Raw genomic sequence first — 15,318 nt, forward strand, 5'->3', positions numbered from 1 at the left:
CACTCTGAACTGATGAAAAAAGCATTTCTTTGGTAAGCCTGGCAGTGATGTAAGGAGTGAAATTTTTTTTTTCTTTACAAGTATATCATATGAGTTTTGAGTCACACTTAAAGAACATTACGTGTGACTGAGCCTGACTGAATGAAGACTGGAGCACTCTATAAATATTGGCAAATCTGGTATTTGTGAGAGCTGCTTCAGAAAGGGCGAGTTTGTTGAAAGCAGCGATTTCTTAGTTTGTAACCTCCCTTTGAGGAACCAAATGAGCATTAAGAGAGGAACGTATTGCAGGGGGGTGTGTGCACTGACAAGGTCCTTTCAGTCATACTGTGCAGTCCATGGATCAGCTGCAGGCTGTCTTGCAGAGCCAGCAGTCCTGGAAATGAGTCACAAGCCCACAATGGTGTGCAAGGCAAAACACTAATATGACTTGTCTTTCAGCAACAGTAATGGCTGGAAATCTCTAAAGACCACAGTTATTATAAGCAACATTTTTCTCACTCTCACCTATAAACCTAGAGGTGTATGTACACTCTAAATTTCATATACCTTACTTAAAATTAGTTTTGTTTCTTATTTAGAGGTAGAAAGGAAGGACAGCCCAAGATCTTTGCAATACCTGGCTTTTCAGGCAAAAAGCCCCTCTGAATGACAGGAAATTGATTTCAATGCATAGAAAATACAGCACAATTTAAATAATCTGATTGCTCCCTCAGGGCAAAACAAATACAGGAGGGTGTAGTACAAGCCTGCTGAATATTGTCTACCCATCCAATCAAATTTACACATTTTTAAGAAGAACATGGGAGATCTCGGCGTAACTTGCACAAAAATGTGAAGCCTAAAGGTTTTTCTAACTTTTTCCCCCTTTCTCCAAGGATTTGCTGTGAGTCTTCAGGTGATTCTGTCGCATCCGAAAGCCGTGTTCAAGCGCCGTGGGTCTCAGCCAGGAATGCAAGAATCTGATTTTCTGAAGCAGATAACAACAGTGGAGGAACTGGAACCAAAAGCAAACAACTGCACAAAGGTACTGATTCCCACACTTAGTAAGAGGCTTCCGGAGCACCTCTGTAGATGACTTGACTAACACAAACATTATTTCATAGGTTCTTGTATGGCACACACGAACAGAAAAAGTAAATCTAGCTAATGAGCCAAAATACCACCTGGACACTGTCAATATTGAGGTATGATGTGGAGACTGTTACACGGGATGTACACTACTACGGATCCATCAGAAGGGGCTTCTCCTGGGTGAGACCTTTCACTGGTCACCTGACGGACTTCCCTGGAAACAAAAGGAAGCTGTCAAGTACTCTAATAAGCAAATCAAGTGGGTGTGGCTTTGTTCTAACTTGTTTGCATGCCTTTCTGAACTCTCATCTTAATAAACTGACACCTACCTTTGTTTTAAGGCTGTTTCCACATAGTAAAAACAATCAACAGAAACGTGGCTGCAATGGAGTATTTTCAAAACTCATCATTTATGTATATACTTTTTGTATTTATCCAGCTTAATGGTGTAATTATAAACCGACTTTAAATCACAAACTGTTGATCTAAATATTTGCATAAATGGATCCTTCAACTGGAATATGTTTTCCTGCATTCGAAGTAGACTTCTTGCAGAAATACCAGTCAAATGGGTCATACATTCATGAAATAAAAACTCACAATCAGTTATGGATTTATCCTTTTAATATAGGGAAATAACATTTTATCATTACGAGGCACCATAAAATGTAAACACAATCACTGTCATAAACCTGGATATCTCTGCAAGGAAAAATAGATCTGTTTGCATCGAGTTACCTTGTATACATACTGTATACATACTTGTATACATCCTGTGCTGCCAGTTCTTAGCATTAATACTGTATACGTGCCTCATGAGCCACACTGGATACTTTATCACAGGAAACTCAAATGGATCAAATGCTCATTTTTAAAAGAATAAACTACTGATTTGTAGAACTACAGTAACATCCAGGTTTATCTTTCTTTCAATAACCATATTCCCTGTTATGCACACCATAATAACATCACAGTGAAATGTATGATGAAACAAAATTTGTTTGATACACCAGAAAACATTGCTCAGTGATACATTTACATTCTATTTATATATGATTAAACATTTGTTCATACAGTACCTTCTACAGGATTACTGGGTAATTTGGGGGGGATCAGGGTTCATATTTTTTTGATATTACTAACATGATAGCTACATCCCTTATATGCAAACATTTGATCTAGAATTTTGAGGGAAAAATCAGTATGTGGTTAAGCAGCTTCTTAAATATATGGTCTATGAAATCATATGTATTGTATGAAAACGCTGCCAATGATGTATAAATGTATTCTTGATCTGCTTTTCACTACATCAAATTTAAATCAATATAGACCACAACACGGTCAGTCAGTTATATTCTTAATCTGAACAGCTGGGGAAAAAGAAAAAAGAGTATGTACATGGAAGGAACAGCAAAAGTAAATGCATTTGAACAAGGAATGTCGGGTGGCTGTTCTGGGTGAGACCTCCATTGCAACTTTCATTTCCACAGTTGTGTGCTGAGAGTCTGACCAGAGGAGCTTCCAGTCCATCCTGCTGTTGTGCTGGGGGGTTGGCCAAAGCCCATCGTGGTGCTGGAACTGCTGAGGTTCATTCCTGCCATTTGCTGATTCATCTGTGAAGTAGACACATGAGCCTAGTTAGCACTGCTGCTGAAACACAACATGCTGCTAGCCAAAAAACAGTCATACTTCCTAAACTAGCAACCTAGTGAAAGTATGTTTCTCTCCAATTAGTCTTCTTATCAAATAAAAATATTGCCTCAACATAAGTTTCTGAGAATTTTTCAAGATAACAGCTGATGTCAGGTCTGTATAAACACTGCACTAGTGAATTTACAAAGTGTGTAACGAAGGAGTCCAGTGTGTCTCAGCTCACAAGAGCCTGCTTTTGAAGTTTCAAACCTCACCAACAAAACTGTGGCAACTGTGATGAAGAAACACCAAAGCAGGTAATACAGGCTTGTCTACATCTGCATCTCCAGATGCTTTTTTGTTCCAGAAATATTTCTTTGGAGACCTCAAAATCTTCAAAACACATTTTTATAGGAATTATCCATTTAACTGGTAATCAACAAAGAATGAGGCAGATATCTGAATATAAATCTACTCAAGATACTATAATTTATTAAAAGCAAGCAAAATAATTCACATGGAATTAAAGGCAACATGTAGTTAAATGTGGTAAAGAGTTCAAAATTCAAGAGTTCACTTCAGGGATGGTGCAAAAACGTTTCTGCTCTCTACAAACAATCTCTCTTCACTTCCAGTGCCCAATGTAAAAGCTTTCTTCAGTCAATTCTCCCTTACCTTCTGAAAAATTAACACTTACTGACAAGCCAAAAACCTGACTGTATAGACAGAGTACACACAGAGTAAACTCATGTGCCCTCTCAAGATGTTGAGAGCATTTGGAACAACCAACACTCAAAGCTGATGAAGAGGGATGCTGGATAAGCAACATTAGATCCAAGTTAAGAGACAGCATCAGGTAAAAACCAGAGTTCATGCAAACATGAGCAAAAAATTTCATCTGGCAAAATGAGACTGAAATGTTGGTGAAAAAAATTAAGTAAATTGCAGACTAGTATTTCAGGGTAAAATTCAGTACTGTGTTTTTTTAAAAACTTATGAAAACATGCTTTACCTAGTTGTTAATCTCTTCTTAACAAGTAAGACTATAAAGTATGCTGTTCTGGTCAGTTAAGCAAGCTCTTGTCTCTAAACTGGTGCCAGAGATTAGAGCACAGTCCCCCTACAGACTTTGGAATTCAGCATCAGATACCATCTTCTGTTAGGGCTACAGAAACACGTTGTGAGCTTCTTCTATCAGCCAACTTTTAATATAGATTTGAAAAGAAGCATGATTTTAACTTCAAGTCTGATTTATGTCTTTTTAGAGTTAGATACCTAAGAAAATCCACAGGTTTTTTTGGCTTGACATTTTGAAATTCTCACCTTCTAAAAGTTAACTTTTCAAAGCAGAATGACAACCAGTATTTTCAAACCAGGCCTATTTTATTTATTAAGAAATGCTTCAGAAATGTTTATGCCACAGGACTGAGCAAAACAGTAAAAATTAATATATTAACATCTAAATCATCCACTGAGGTACACTTCCTGAATTACTAGAGTAAGCAGCATGGAATTATAGTTCTTATAATTCAAACAAAACTATAAAAAACTATTAAAAAAATAGTTGTTATCAACTATAATTTACTCCAAGGGATTCACTATAGGTTTGTTCTGCCTCTCACCCCAACCCCAAAAACCTCACAAATACCTGATCTTGTAGTTGAATATTACCCAGTGAAACACCTCATAAGTGACTATTACTCAGTGAAACACACTAAGTATACCTTAACACTTTTAAAGAAACTTTTAAACATTGTGAAGAAACTAAAAATAACAGCACAGAAATGCTAAGCAAATCATCTACAGGAGAACATTAAGAGCTCAAAGCACTGTACATTCCACTAAAATTTATCATGAGGTCTGTAAATTGAGACATTAATTGTTGGTGGCTACCCTCAAACAATTATATTCTGCTTTTTGCTCTGAGGCTGTGTTTACATTTCAGTATTTTGTAACTGGCTCAGCTAGCTTTTTACCTGGCTAGTTCAGATGCTGGGATGAGAGCAGCTACAAAAGCAGAGAACTGAGTTTCATCTACCTTGGCAGAATTTATTCTCTGCTTATGTAGCAGTTATCTTTAATGGAATTATTCACCATGCACCTCAGAGCAGTTCATAGCCTGGCAGTCTGACTTGGCTACACCACAACTTTCTTCCCACAGCCAAACATTTTGTATCTGAAAGCAGCATCTTCACTCGTCTAGGAACAGTGAATTTTTACCTGAGAGAGGTTCCACTGAGCCTGTTGGTTTTGTTGCAATCCATACTTATTTTGTGGCGTGGCCATCTGTCCCACCATTCCACCTTGAGGTCCGACGACATTTTGAGGAAGTCCCATAACACCACTTTGTGTGGTACCAGTAAATCCATTGGGCATTCCCATTCCCATCATCACACCTGTGCTCTGTCCCATGACTGGCACTGACTGTCCCATCATGTTTCCCATCATCCCAGTTGCTGCAGGCACAGGAACTCCCATGGCTGGAAAGCCTTGAAAATGAGTTGATGGTTGTGTGGTAAATGGCATAGAAGACGACCCCATGAACATACCTGTACCAGAGAAGGGAAGACTTCAGCAAAAGACTTTTGAGATTTATCCCCCCCACCCTCATAAGTGAGAAATGCACCAAAATAGTTTTAAAGAACAACTGTGTCCAGTTCTATGTCAGAGCTGTTGATGTAGGGTCCGGTAAAAGAAAGAGATTGCTTAAAACCTCTCAAAGGGACTCACCACCAAAGGTGAACTGAAGAAAAATTTGCAAAATACCTGCTCTGAACCACAATTTTTTCATTGGTGCATTGGAGGTTTTTGTTTTCATACAGACATAGCTAAAAAAAAAAAAATCAAGATAGGACAACTTTGTACTGACCCTGGCAGCCTGCTGTTTGCATGGCAGAGACCTGGACCCTGAATGATAAATAAAGACTGTAGCGAATGAATTCACAAATCTTTTGGTAAATTTCTTGATAATTTGAACAGCCAGAACTAAATTAACATACAATTTTTTTCTTTAGCTTCTGTATACCATTTCAGTAGTTTTCTCTTTTTTTTAAATGGTAAATATAAAAATCTTCATTTGAATACAGGTAGCAGCAAGGTACCCAACCTTAGTTTTTCCACTAGTAAGAGATAACTAGTGTTGGTAAAGATTAAAATAGGACTACAGAGAAACCTTTACAAAACAATTTACCCGGAGCATTTTGCTGCTGTATGGTTCCTGTGCCATACAGTGATAAAATGGAGTCTTTGGAGAGCTGCTTCTTTGTTGACTCTTCAGATTTTGTTGTTTGCTCAGTGAAGAGATCAAGATGCGCAGATGCCGCAGACAAACTGGCAGCTGCTGGTTTAGTGGAAGCGCTCTGAGAAATGAAGGTCGAGACAAAGATGTTGTTACATGTTTACTGCACATCCTCCCTCCTGAGCCATATAAAAAAGTTCCTTTAAAGAATTGAATTTTAAGTAAATAAGGATTTAAGAACATTTGGTTTGACTGAAGATGAAAAAGCAGTACGTCTGATATGGAAAGAGGACCAGACCAGACAGTGGTTACAAACCAAGGAGAACTAAATCCCTGACCAGCTTCAGGGCGTACACATACAGATAATTCATTCCTGTTGCTCCTACATTTTTCCTCTGTAAGAAGCATAAATCATGTGCTGTAGTTACATTATGAAAAATAATTAGGAAATCAATAAGGAGATTACAATTCACATCTCATTAATCCTCTCATAAACAGAAAAGATTAGAGAAGAGCTAAAACAAAAGATAAGGTGCTTTGGAAGATACTACTGCAGCTAAGATAAGCTATTTTTGGAGAACAGGCAAAAGTAAAGTTTCAGTTGATCTACTTAAAGCAATAAAATTTCTAAAATACATTGCTTATAATTGGCTTAGACTTCTTTAAGCACATTTCATTTATTTACATACTTCATTTATTGAGAAAGCATAATTATCTAAAACTTAGTGTACCACTGAAAAACTAAAATACACACAGGCATATTATTGCTCTCGCACTAATATGTTTTGCAAACAAATTGCATCCAGGTGCCTTTCAGTGCTGTTATTTTGCTGCTCATACACATACAATTCCATATGGGAGCTTGCTTAGGTAACTAAGCAATACACGGCCTTTTTATTATATTTCTTAAAAAACTATAAAAATCCTGTTACTAATGGGAACTTTTAATGCAAATCAACTGTATATGCACTGAAAAAGAGCCAGAACTGCAATGCATAATTAAATTATGGCATTATTTTAGTCCAGCTAAATTATCCTCAGTTGCCCAGGACATGTGAATTTCAACTCTTTTGCAGGCTGAAGGAAAATCCTTCTTGCACTACCACCATGAAAAGAGTGAATTTGCAATCAGGTAACACACTTCTATTCTTGGTTAAAGTACCAACCTTTACACTTCAGCTGGTTTTGCTGACAGGATGCTGACTAGGCCCTGGGAAGTCCAGTATGGTCACACTGGATTTGCACAATACTCCAGTATGAACACATGTGTGTTCAGAAACACACATTTGACTCCTGAGGTGCTAAAAGCACTCTAATAAGGCAGTGCTGTAAATTAAGGAAAAAAAAACTACAAAACACTTCTGGTGCTATCTAAACTGTCTGGAAAACAGCAAAAGGAGTACAAGTCTACATAGTAGATAGTGAAAAATCTCCAAAACTGCTGTGGGAAGGAAGGGAAGAGAAAAAGAACAAGAAAAGGGAACTCTGGGCAACTGAAAGCCTGCACTTACACAACAGCTGATTTGGGCCATGGTCACTGGACCTTAAATGAGCAACAAAAGGCAGAATGATGGCACTACAAAGGGAAAGCAGACAGAGCAAAACCAGGAATTGCTTAACTCCTGTGACTCCTCCTCTCTGGCCGATGGACTCTTAAACTATCAAATTCCTTACATACAGGTTATAAAAGCTACTGCCTCTTGCTTATTACTGACAAAAAATTCTGACTGCAAAGCAAAATCGATTTTTTTTTTTTTTAATGGGCTGCAGAAAGCCCTCTCCATTTGAGACAAGTCATCCCATTATTGAATTATTCTATATTGACATAGTCCTTCTCTTGTTGCATCTGGGTAAGACATCCTCTGTATGGCAGCTGGGCTCAGCAGATAGCAGCAGTGGAAGCGAGTTAACAGGAGCCTTCTCTGTTGCCTGCCCTGCAATAAGGAAAGGTTTTGTTCCTCTCTAGCAGGGAGCAGAGCAGACATGTCTTGGTTTGTTGTTGCTTTTACATAAATAATAGTGTCAGAGAAACTGTTCTCATCAGGGATGAACCACAGTTTAGAGTCTCTCCAGATCTATGAAATACTGTTACCACTTTAGGTGCTTTAATAAAATAAATCACATTATTACATGTGCACACAGAAGAGATGGCAGAGCAGACTACCTGAAGGACTGCTCATCTATTATGCGTATGTCATGAAATAAATGTTCATTTAATGTCTCTTCATTCAGTTTGGTTTTGGAAGATTCTGAGAAGAGCCCAAGTATTGAACAAGCACTCCCTGAAGTGTTCACGGGCTAGATAAATGGAAGGTGATGCAAAATACATGGCAAGAGAACAGCAGGTGTAAAACAAGTAAAAACAAAAAACAGACATGATTTTTACATATCTAACATTCTCACACTACCCGAGATCTCTGTAGAAACAAATCTGGCTTACATATAATAGTTTGTCTTTAACAAAGGTTACACGTAGTGCTCTCCAACAGTCATGATACCAGAACTAAACACTCATCAGGCTGTAAAAGGAATACTCACTGAGCAATCACATGATGTTTGTGTAACACAACTTTTCAGGACTACTGGAAGTCATAGCAAATGTGCTTCATGTTCAAACACAGATTACTTTTGTCATCAATAGCTTATATATTACCTGCAAAAGGCAATACCTATCCAAAGGCAGTTTTCCCTGTGGAACATTGGCCAGATGTGTCAGGATTACAAGTATGATTGCTGTATCACTTTACACTTCCCATCTGACTGCACAAATAGCACATGGCTGACAAAAAGTTTAGATTAGTGCACCAGAATAAAAATAAGTCTTTTCAACTTGGCTTTTAATTTCCAAAGGACTGAAAAACAGAAGATAAAGATCATGACATCTTCAGTATCTTAGGTTGGTCTGACAGCTGTAGCAGTACAGATGGCTTATGACCACTGCCTATGGTCCTGTCACTGGGCACCACTGTAAAGAGCCTGGCTCTGTCCTCTTTGCACCCTCCCTCCAGGTATATGTGTGTATACAGTGATGAGATCTCCCCAGAGACTTCTCCAGGCTGAACTGGGTAGCTCTCTCAGCCCTTCCTCATAGGAGAGATGCCCCACTCCATCATCTTGGTGTTTGCTTTGAATGTCCATGTCTCTCTTTTAGTGGAGAGCAAAAAACTGGACACAGGACCTCAGGAACTGAGGTGAGGCTGACTGACCCACTGTTCCCTGGTTCCTCCTTATGGTTCTTCCTTAAGACAGCAGTGACATTTACTTTCTGCCAGCCCTCAGGCACCTCTCCCCGTAACGACAATAATTTGAAAATTACCAAGATTTATCAAGATTAGCCTCATAATGACTTCAGTCAGCTCACTCCACACTCATGGGTGGATGCCATCATGGACATTATTTATGTCCAGTGCATATGTATTCCCTGATCTGATCCTCTTCCACAAAGGGTACATCTTCCTTGCTCCAGCCTGAAGCCTTTCCTTGCTTTCCAGGCCTGGGATTCCTGAATGCCGGTCTTGCTAGTAATGACTGAGATGAAGGCAGCATTCAGTACCTCAGCCTTTACATTTACATGTCCTGTTGTCACCAGACTTTCCTTACACCTTTCAGCAACAGACCCACATTCTCCCTACTCTTTCATCACACATGTCCTTACAAGTCCTCCTGTTGCCTTTGACGTTCCTTGCCATATTTTATTCCAGTTGCACTTTGGCTTTCCTGACCTCATTCCCGCAATCTCAGTGTCTCTGCATTCTCCCAGGTTCCTTCTCTTTACTTCCACTTTCTGTGTGCTTCCTTTTGGTGTTTGAGTTTGGCAGGATCTCCTCGTTCATCCATGCAGGTGTCCTGGCATCATTTGCCTGGCTTGCTGCTCATTGGCATGGACTGCTCTTGAGCTTGAAGGAGGTGATCCTTGAGTATCAATCAGCTTTCTTTGGTCCCTCTTCTCTCCAGGGCTTATCACCATTAGACTATTTCAAACAGATCCCTGAAGAGGCCAAAGTCTGTTCGCCTGAAGTACAAGGTTCTGATCTTGCTTTTTTGCCCTGCTCCCTTCTATTGGGATTCTCAACTCCATCACCTCATGGTCACTGCAGTCAAGGTTGCTTTTAACATTCACAGCCCCTTCCTTATTTTCAGGCACAAGTCCTTGCTTTCTTTCAAGTTTAAAGTTAATCAGAGACCTCTCTTTGTTGGTTCCTCTATCAGTTGCATCAGGAAGTTGTCATTGATGCTCTCTAGGAACTTCCTGGGTTGCTTTTGTCCTGCTGTATAGTCCCTCAAACAGATACCAGGGTGGCTGAAGCCCTCCTTGAGGACCAGGGCCTGTGTGAGTATGAGGCTGTTCCTAGCTGTCTGTAGAAGGCCTCATGTACTTGTTTTTCCTGGCCAGACAGCCCATTGCAGACATCCAATGCAATGTCTACTCTTAAGTCCTTACCCATAAGCTCTCATCCATTCCCTGGCAGAGCTCCATACATTCCAGCTGTCCTCTCACACAAAGGACAACTTCATTTGTCTTCCCAGCCTGTCCTTCCTCAAGACTCTGTGACTCTTTCTTGCAGGACTCCAATCATGAGAGCCATCTCACCACATCTTTGTGATTCAAACAAGACCAGCAACAGCACACAGATCGCATGCTGATTCCCCATGCTGTGTGCATTAGTGTACAGACACTTCAGTGTGCCTGTACTGATGCTCCACCAAGCTGATTTCCCTAAAGGGGTCTGCTGGCTTTTTCCATAATGGTACCTTATAGGCACTTCCTTGCTTACATATAAAATGCATGAAGTGACACCATTTAGGATGTGTTTTGTTGATTTTGCACTCCTTTTTGTTAACATCTCTACAGCCACTTGCTTGCTGACCCTGTCCATTACTTCCTCACAGAGGTGCTGGTAAATTCCTCAATCCCCCCAGTTTAAAGCCCTCCTTACCATGCCAGCTATCCAGCTAGCCAGGATGACTTTGCCCTGAGTGGTGAGGTGAATCCCATTTCTCCCAGGCAGATGCTAACCCTCAAACAGGATCCCAGAGTAAGATAAACTAAACCTCTCTTGACAGCACAAGCTCTCAAGCAATTGTTGACATGCAGCATCAGCCACTCTCCTTTTTACAGCCTTTCCATTCCCAGGCACAATGGAGGAGCACACCACCTACTGTTTTATCATGTCCTTCACAACACCCCAGATCCAACCCCTTGGCAGGCAGCAACATTCTCTAGATGACAGCTCAGGTCAGCAGATAGGTGTCTCTGTCCCTCGCAGCATGGAGTTCCAACTACAATCACTTGCTGCTTCATCCTTGAGGCCTTGCATGGCTCAGCATCGGCTGCCTCAGGTGCTTCACTTGAAAGCACCCCTTCAAGCTTTGAGGGCAGAGAACCCAGTTCCATATTTGCAAGTCATCAGGGGGAGCCAGAGCAACTTTCTCAGTGCCAGAAATCACCAGCTTCAACTCTTTGCCTTCCCCAGAGCCTCACTTACAGCTCTGCCAGGAGCACACTCTGCTTGTGTCTCCACTGCAGTCAGGGCCTGGGGCTCTTGAAGCTGCTGAGTCTCTAAGACCCTATTTGTCTCTCCTCCTCTCTGATGCTGCACAGCCTGCTAAATTCTTGCCATAACTCCTCCACCTGGTGACACGGCTCTTCAAGAGAAGCACAACTCCCGCAGGAAGGAAGACCATCTCTCACAGCCCCAAGGGGAAGCTCCAAGCACTCCCCACAGCCAGCAGCTTACGGGGCTGCCTCCACCATCTGAAGCTCTGTCTGGGTCAAAGCCTCTGCCCTGGCAGTGACAGCTGCTCCAGCACCTGCAAGTTGAAAGTGAGGTGGCAGCAGTGGAAACAAAAGAGGGAAGTGGATGGTGGGAGATGTGCAACTGAGTGAAGGATTGTGGAAGAGAAAACGCACACGTGCACTTTCCTGCAATGTGCAGGTCTCTGGAACTGGCTGGTACCTTGTAGGTAAGGAGGGATGGGCTGTAGAAAAGCCAGGCCTGCTTCTCATTTATATGGTGATAAATAACAGCCCCATATACTATTTTCAGTTTCTTCCTGCTGAGAGGGAAAGCTACCTGCATTCAATGGAAGGAGGGAAACTACAGCCTTGCATGTTGTTGTTTTTATGCAAGTAACACAGTACACCAGTAAAGTCTGAAATTCTGTGTTAAAATCTCATGCTTTTTATCTTTGCACTGTCAAAGGACTTTCTAGTTATTTCAACTCTTCCTGGTTTTGATTTTGCATGCTTTGTTTTCAGGCATCTAGATGGGTCTGCTGAAAAACATCACATGTTATTTCCTGGTAATATCTGATGAAAAGCAAGCACTTCACTATATTCAGTTCACAGAATCAAAGAAAAACACTAAGAAATCTCATTTGTTCTCTTGCTTTAAGGAATTATGAGCAATACCTGAAAAAGTCAAATGAAGATTTCTATCACTGTCTCACGCAACACACAAGATATAATTATCCTTTCAACAAGACTAAAAGTATAAATTTATTTTTTGCTGTATGTTCACTACTCACAGCAAACAATGTAGCCTCTTCTTTGCAACCAATCTTATCTAGGCACTTATACCCCCCCTACAGTCTCATTTCTTACTCTTTCTTCAGATTTCCTTCTCTAGAATTTAAAATGTGTTTCCTTTCCTCTAGACTCTGCCCAGCTGGTCCCCTCTAGTTCTGAAGCATGATGCCTGACTGTGCTCTACACTTAAGGCATTAAGAGAGGAAAATCATAGAATCATATAGCAGTCTGGGTTGCAAGTGATCCTAAAGATCATCTAGTTCCAACCCCCTGCTATGGGCAGGGACACCTCTCACTAGACCAGGTTGCTCAAAGCCTCATCCAACCTGGCCTTGAACACTTCCAGGGAGGGGGCAACCACAGCTTCTCTGGGCAACCTGTTCCCGTGTCTCACCACACTCACAGTTGAGAATTTCTTCCTAATACCTAATCTAAATCTACCCTCTTTAAGTTTGAAATTGTTACCCCTTGTCCTATCACTACACCCTCTGATAAAACATCTCAAAGTATTGAAAGGTTGCAATAAGGTCTCCTTGAGCCTTCGCTCTTCTCCAGGCTGAACAATCCCAGCTCTCTCAGCCTGTTCTCATAGAAGAGGTGCTCCAGCCCCATTATCTTCTTCATGGCCTTCCTCCAACAGGTCCATATCTTTTCTATGCTGAAGTTTCCAGAAGTGCTGCAGGTGGGGTCTTACCAGAGTGGAGTTGAGTGTGAGTAGAAGAATTGCACACTTCGTTTGATACTGCCCAGTTGTTTTTTTGAGCTGCAAGCTCACATTTATGGCTCATATTCAGTATTCAAAGTCCTTCCCCCTCGGGGCTTCTCTCAACTCACTGATTGCCCATCCTGACTCCATGTTTGAGATTTCCCTGATCCAAAGGAAGGAACTGAATTTTGGCTTTGAAATACCTCAAAATGTAGAAGCAGAAGCTACAAACAATTCAACTGATCATATCAGAATAGGACTAAATAGTTCTCTAGTAAGGCCCTGCTTAAATAACATTCACAACAACCCAAACTTCTAAAATCACTCACTTTGACATAAAAAACTGAGAACTTTGACACATTCCCATCACCACAATTTGTTAACAACTAGAAGCTTGTCTGCTGATCTATGGCAACCACGCTAACTACACACATCCAGCCTCAGGGAAAAGTATTTAAGAACATTTAGTTGTCTAAAACATACCACTGCTTTACATGAAACTTTGCCAGATGTCAGTCATAAAAAAGACATATCCTCTCCATAGGAATATATTTCTGTAGCCACTGAACAAATTCTCAGCTCTGAATACACTGCAATTCAAATCAAGCACACACAAAAAAAATCAAAAAAAGTTTAAGTTGGTTGGATTTTTGTATCCTGCTTGGCAAAAGGCTTACATTAAATGTTTCAAGTGAATTAATACTTTGAAACTTAATACTTCACATGTTTGCCTTCTCCCTCTCCCTGCAAGTTTCAGTGAAGATGATACTTTTGCTGGAAGACATGCCCATATAAGTCTGAAATTAAGATCTGGCTAAAAAAACCTAGGAAACTCTTTACAGTATAGCTGTGAATGTCAGACCTTTGCTCAGTTCCTATACAATATTTGGCAACAGAAAAACTGTTCTAACAGTTATAATTTAGCTGCACTCACTTCATGTAAAAAGCATTATTAAACATATAAAACCATACAAAATGGTTGTGATTTTGTTTTTTTTTCCCCTCTGTCCCTGAGTACTGCTTAATGGGATAATATGCAGATTTATAGCATATGCCTTTTATCTAGCTTTACAGTAGAAGCTGGTTAAGTTAACTCTTCTTAAACTCATTTGAGTTTGCTAATAGACAAAATTCTAGGAAAAAGTTACTTTCACATATTTTTCTTTACTGTTCCTTTACAAATTCAAGCTTTTATTAGCACCCAGCTATACAGAAGAGTAAGAAGAAATACTGTACGTGTTTTTGAAAACACTAATAAAGATACATATCTGAAAGCAGAGGAAAAGTACATACAATCCCATATGTTCAAGTCATGTTTGATACAGGAAAAAAGAAATTCTTTTGTTTTCATTTGAAAATCATGTTTTACCTACATCAGTGGTCATAAATAGTAAGTTTTGCCTACATCACATTGTTTCAGTCTCATAATATAACATTGAAACAGATACTTCTGTGCTACCCAGTGCCATAAAAACACACATTTAGTGCAAAATACTACCCTTCATCTTAAGCTGGAAAAGCAATCCTGTGAAAAACCAAGGAGTACCATTAAGTTATTCTTACTGAAAATAACATTATCCTTTTTACCACTTTTTAAACCTTTTAGTAAGTGTCATATTTGTTCTAGAAACCAGAATAAAAGACAAACTACATTTCAAAGCATTTCTCTCACAGAAAGTCCAGTGACCTAATTTTTACCACAGAAATGCACTTCAAATGATTTGTGTTCTTTAACTGCTAATGCACTCCTTTGCAATTTTAGCCAACACATCCAAACCTAGATGCATGTATGCAGCTATTTCCCTCCCCATTTACAGATGGCTTAAGGCAAGGAGGGAAGTTTGCTCTCTTTGTAGTTTTTTTTTTTTTTTTAATGTGGCTTCAGCCTCACCCTACTTAGCATGAAGCACAAAGTCAGGGCTCAGCAGCAGACAGGGGAAGGGAGAGTAAAGCACAAGGAATAAAAATTACAATCAAATTGGCTACAATCAAACATGGATACACTTTGAGGTCAATATAAGGATCAACAGAATGTCTGGAAACAAAATGATGACATGTCAAGTCAATCAGAATTCCTTCCCATTATAATCCTTCCATTTTATTTGTTATGTATAATTACTGGATAAAGAGAAACAAGTA

The 15,318-nt window shown here is 39.9% G+C and overlaps 2 protein-coding genes across 8 annotated transcripts in view; one reads left to right on the forward strand and one right to left on the reverse strand.

Annotated features, from left to right (window-relative positions):
- The window catches only part of B3GAT2 (beta-1,3-glucuronyltransferase 2), a 23,070-nt gene extending 20,227 nt beyond the window's left edge, over positions 1-2,843 (forward strand). Inside the window, exons 3-4 of the mRNA XM_071741591.1 lie at positions 879-1,027; positions 1,107-2,843. Coding sequence (XP_071597692.1) covers positions 879-1,027; positions 1,107-1,193 — 236 coding nt within the window. The 3' untranslated portion in view covers positions 1,194-2,843. The remainder of the gene's footprint in view (positions 1-878; positions 1,028-1,106) is intronic.
- SMAP1 (small ArfGAP 1) overlaps positions 1,681-15,318 on the reverse strand; it is an 80,856-nt gene continuing 67,218 nt past the window's right edge. For all 7 annotated transcript variants that reach the window (XM_071741583.1, XM_071741589.1, XM_071741587.1 and 4 more), the window contains 3 exons: positions 5,897-6,065; positions 4,927-5,255; positions 1,681-2,687 (listed from right to left, as the gene is read on the reverse strand). In XM_071741583.1, coding sequence (XP_071597684.1) covers positions 2,553-2,687; positions 4,927-5,255; positions 5,897-6,065 — 633 coding nt within the window. In that variant the 3' untranslated portion in view covers positions 1,681-2,552. The remainder of the gene's footprint in view (positions 2,688-4,926; positions 5,256-5,896; positions 6,066-15,318) is intronic.

Source organism: Heliangelus exortis, chromosome 3 (genome assembly GCF_036169615.1).
Source record: "Heliangelus exortis chromosome 3, bHelExo1.hap1, whole genome shotgun sequence".
NCBI lineage: Eukaryota > Metazoa > Chordata > Aves > Apodiformes > Trochilidae > Heliangelus > Heliangelus exortis.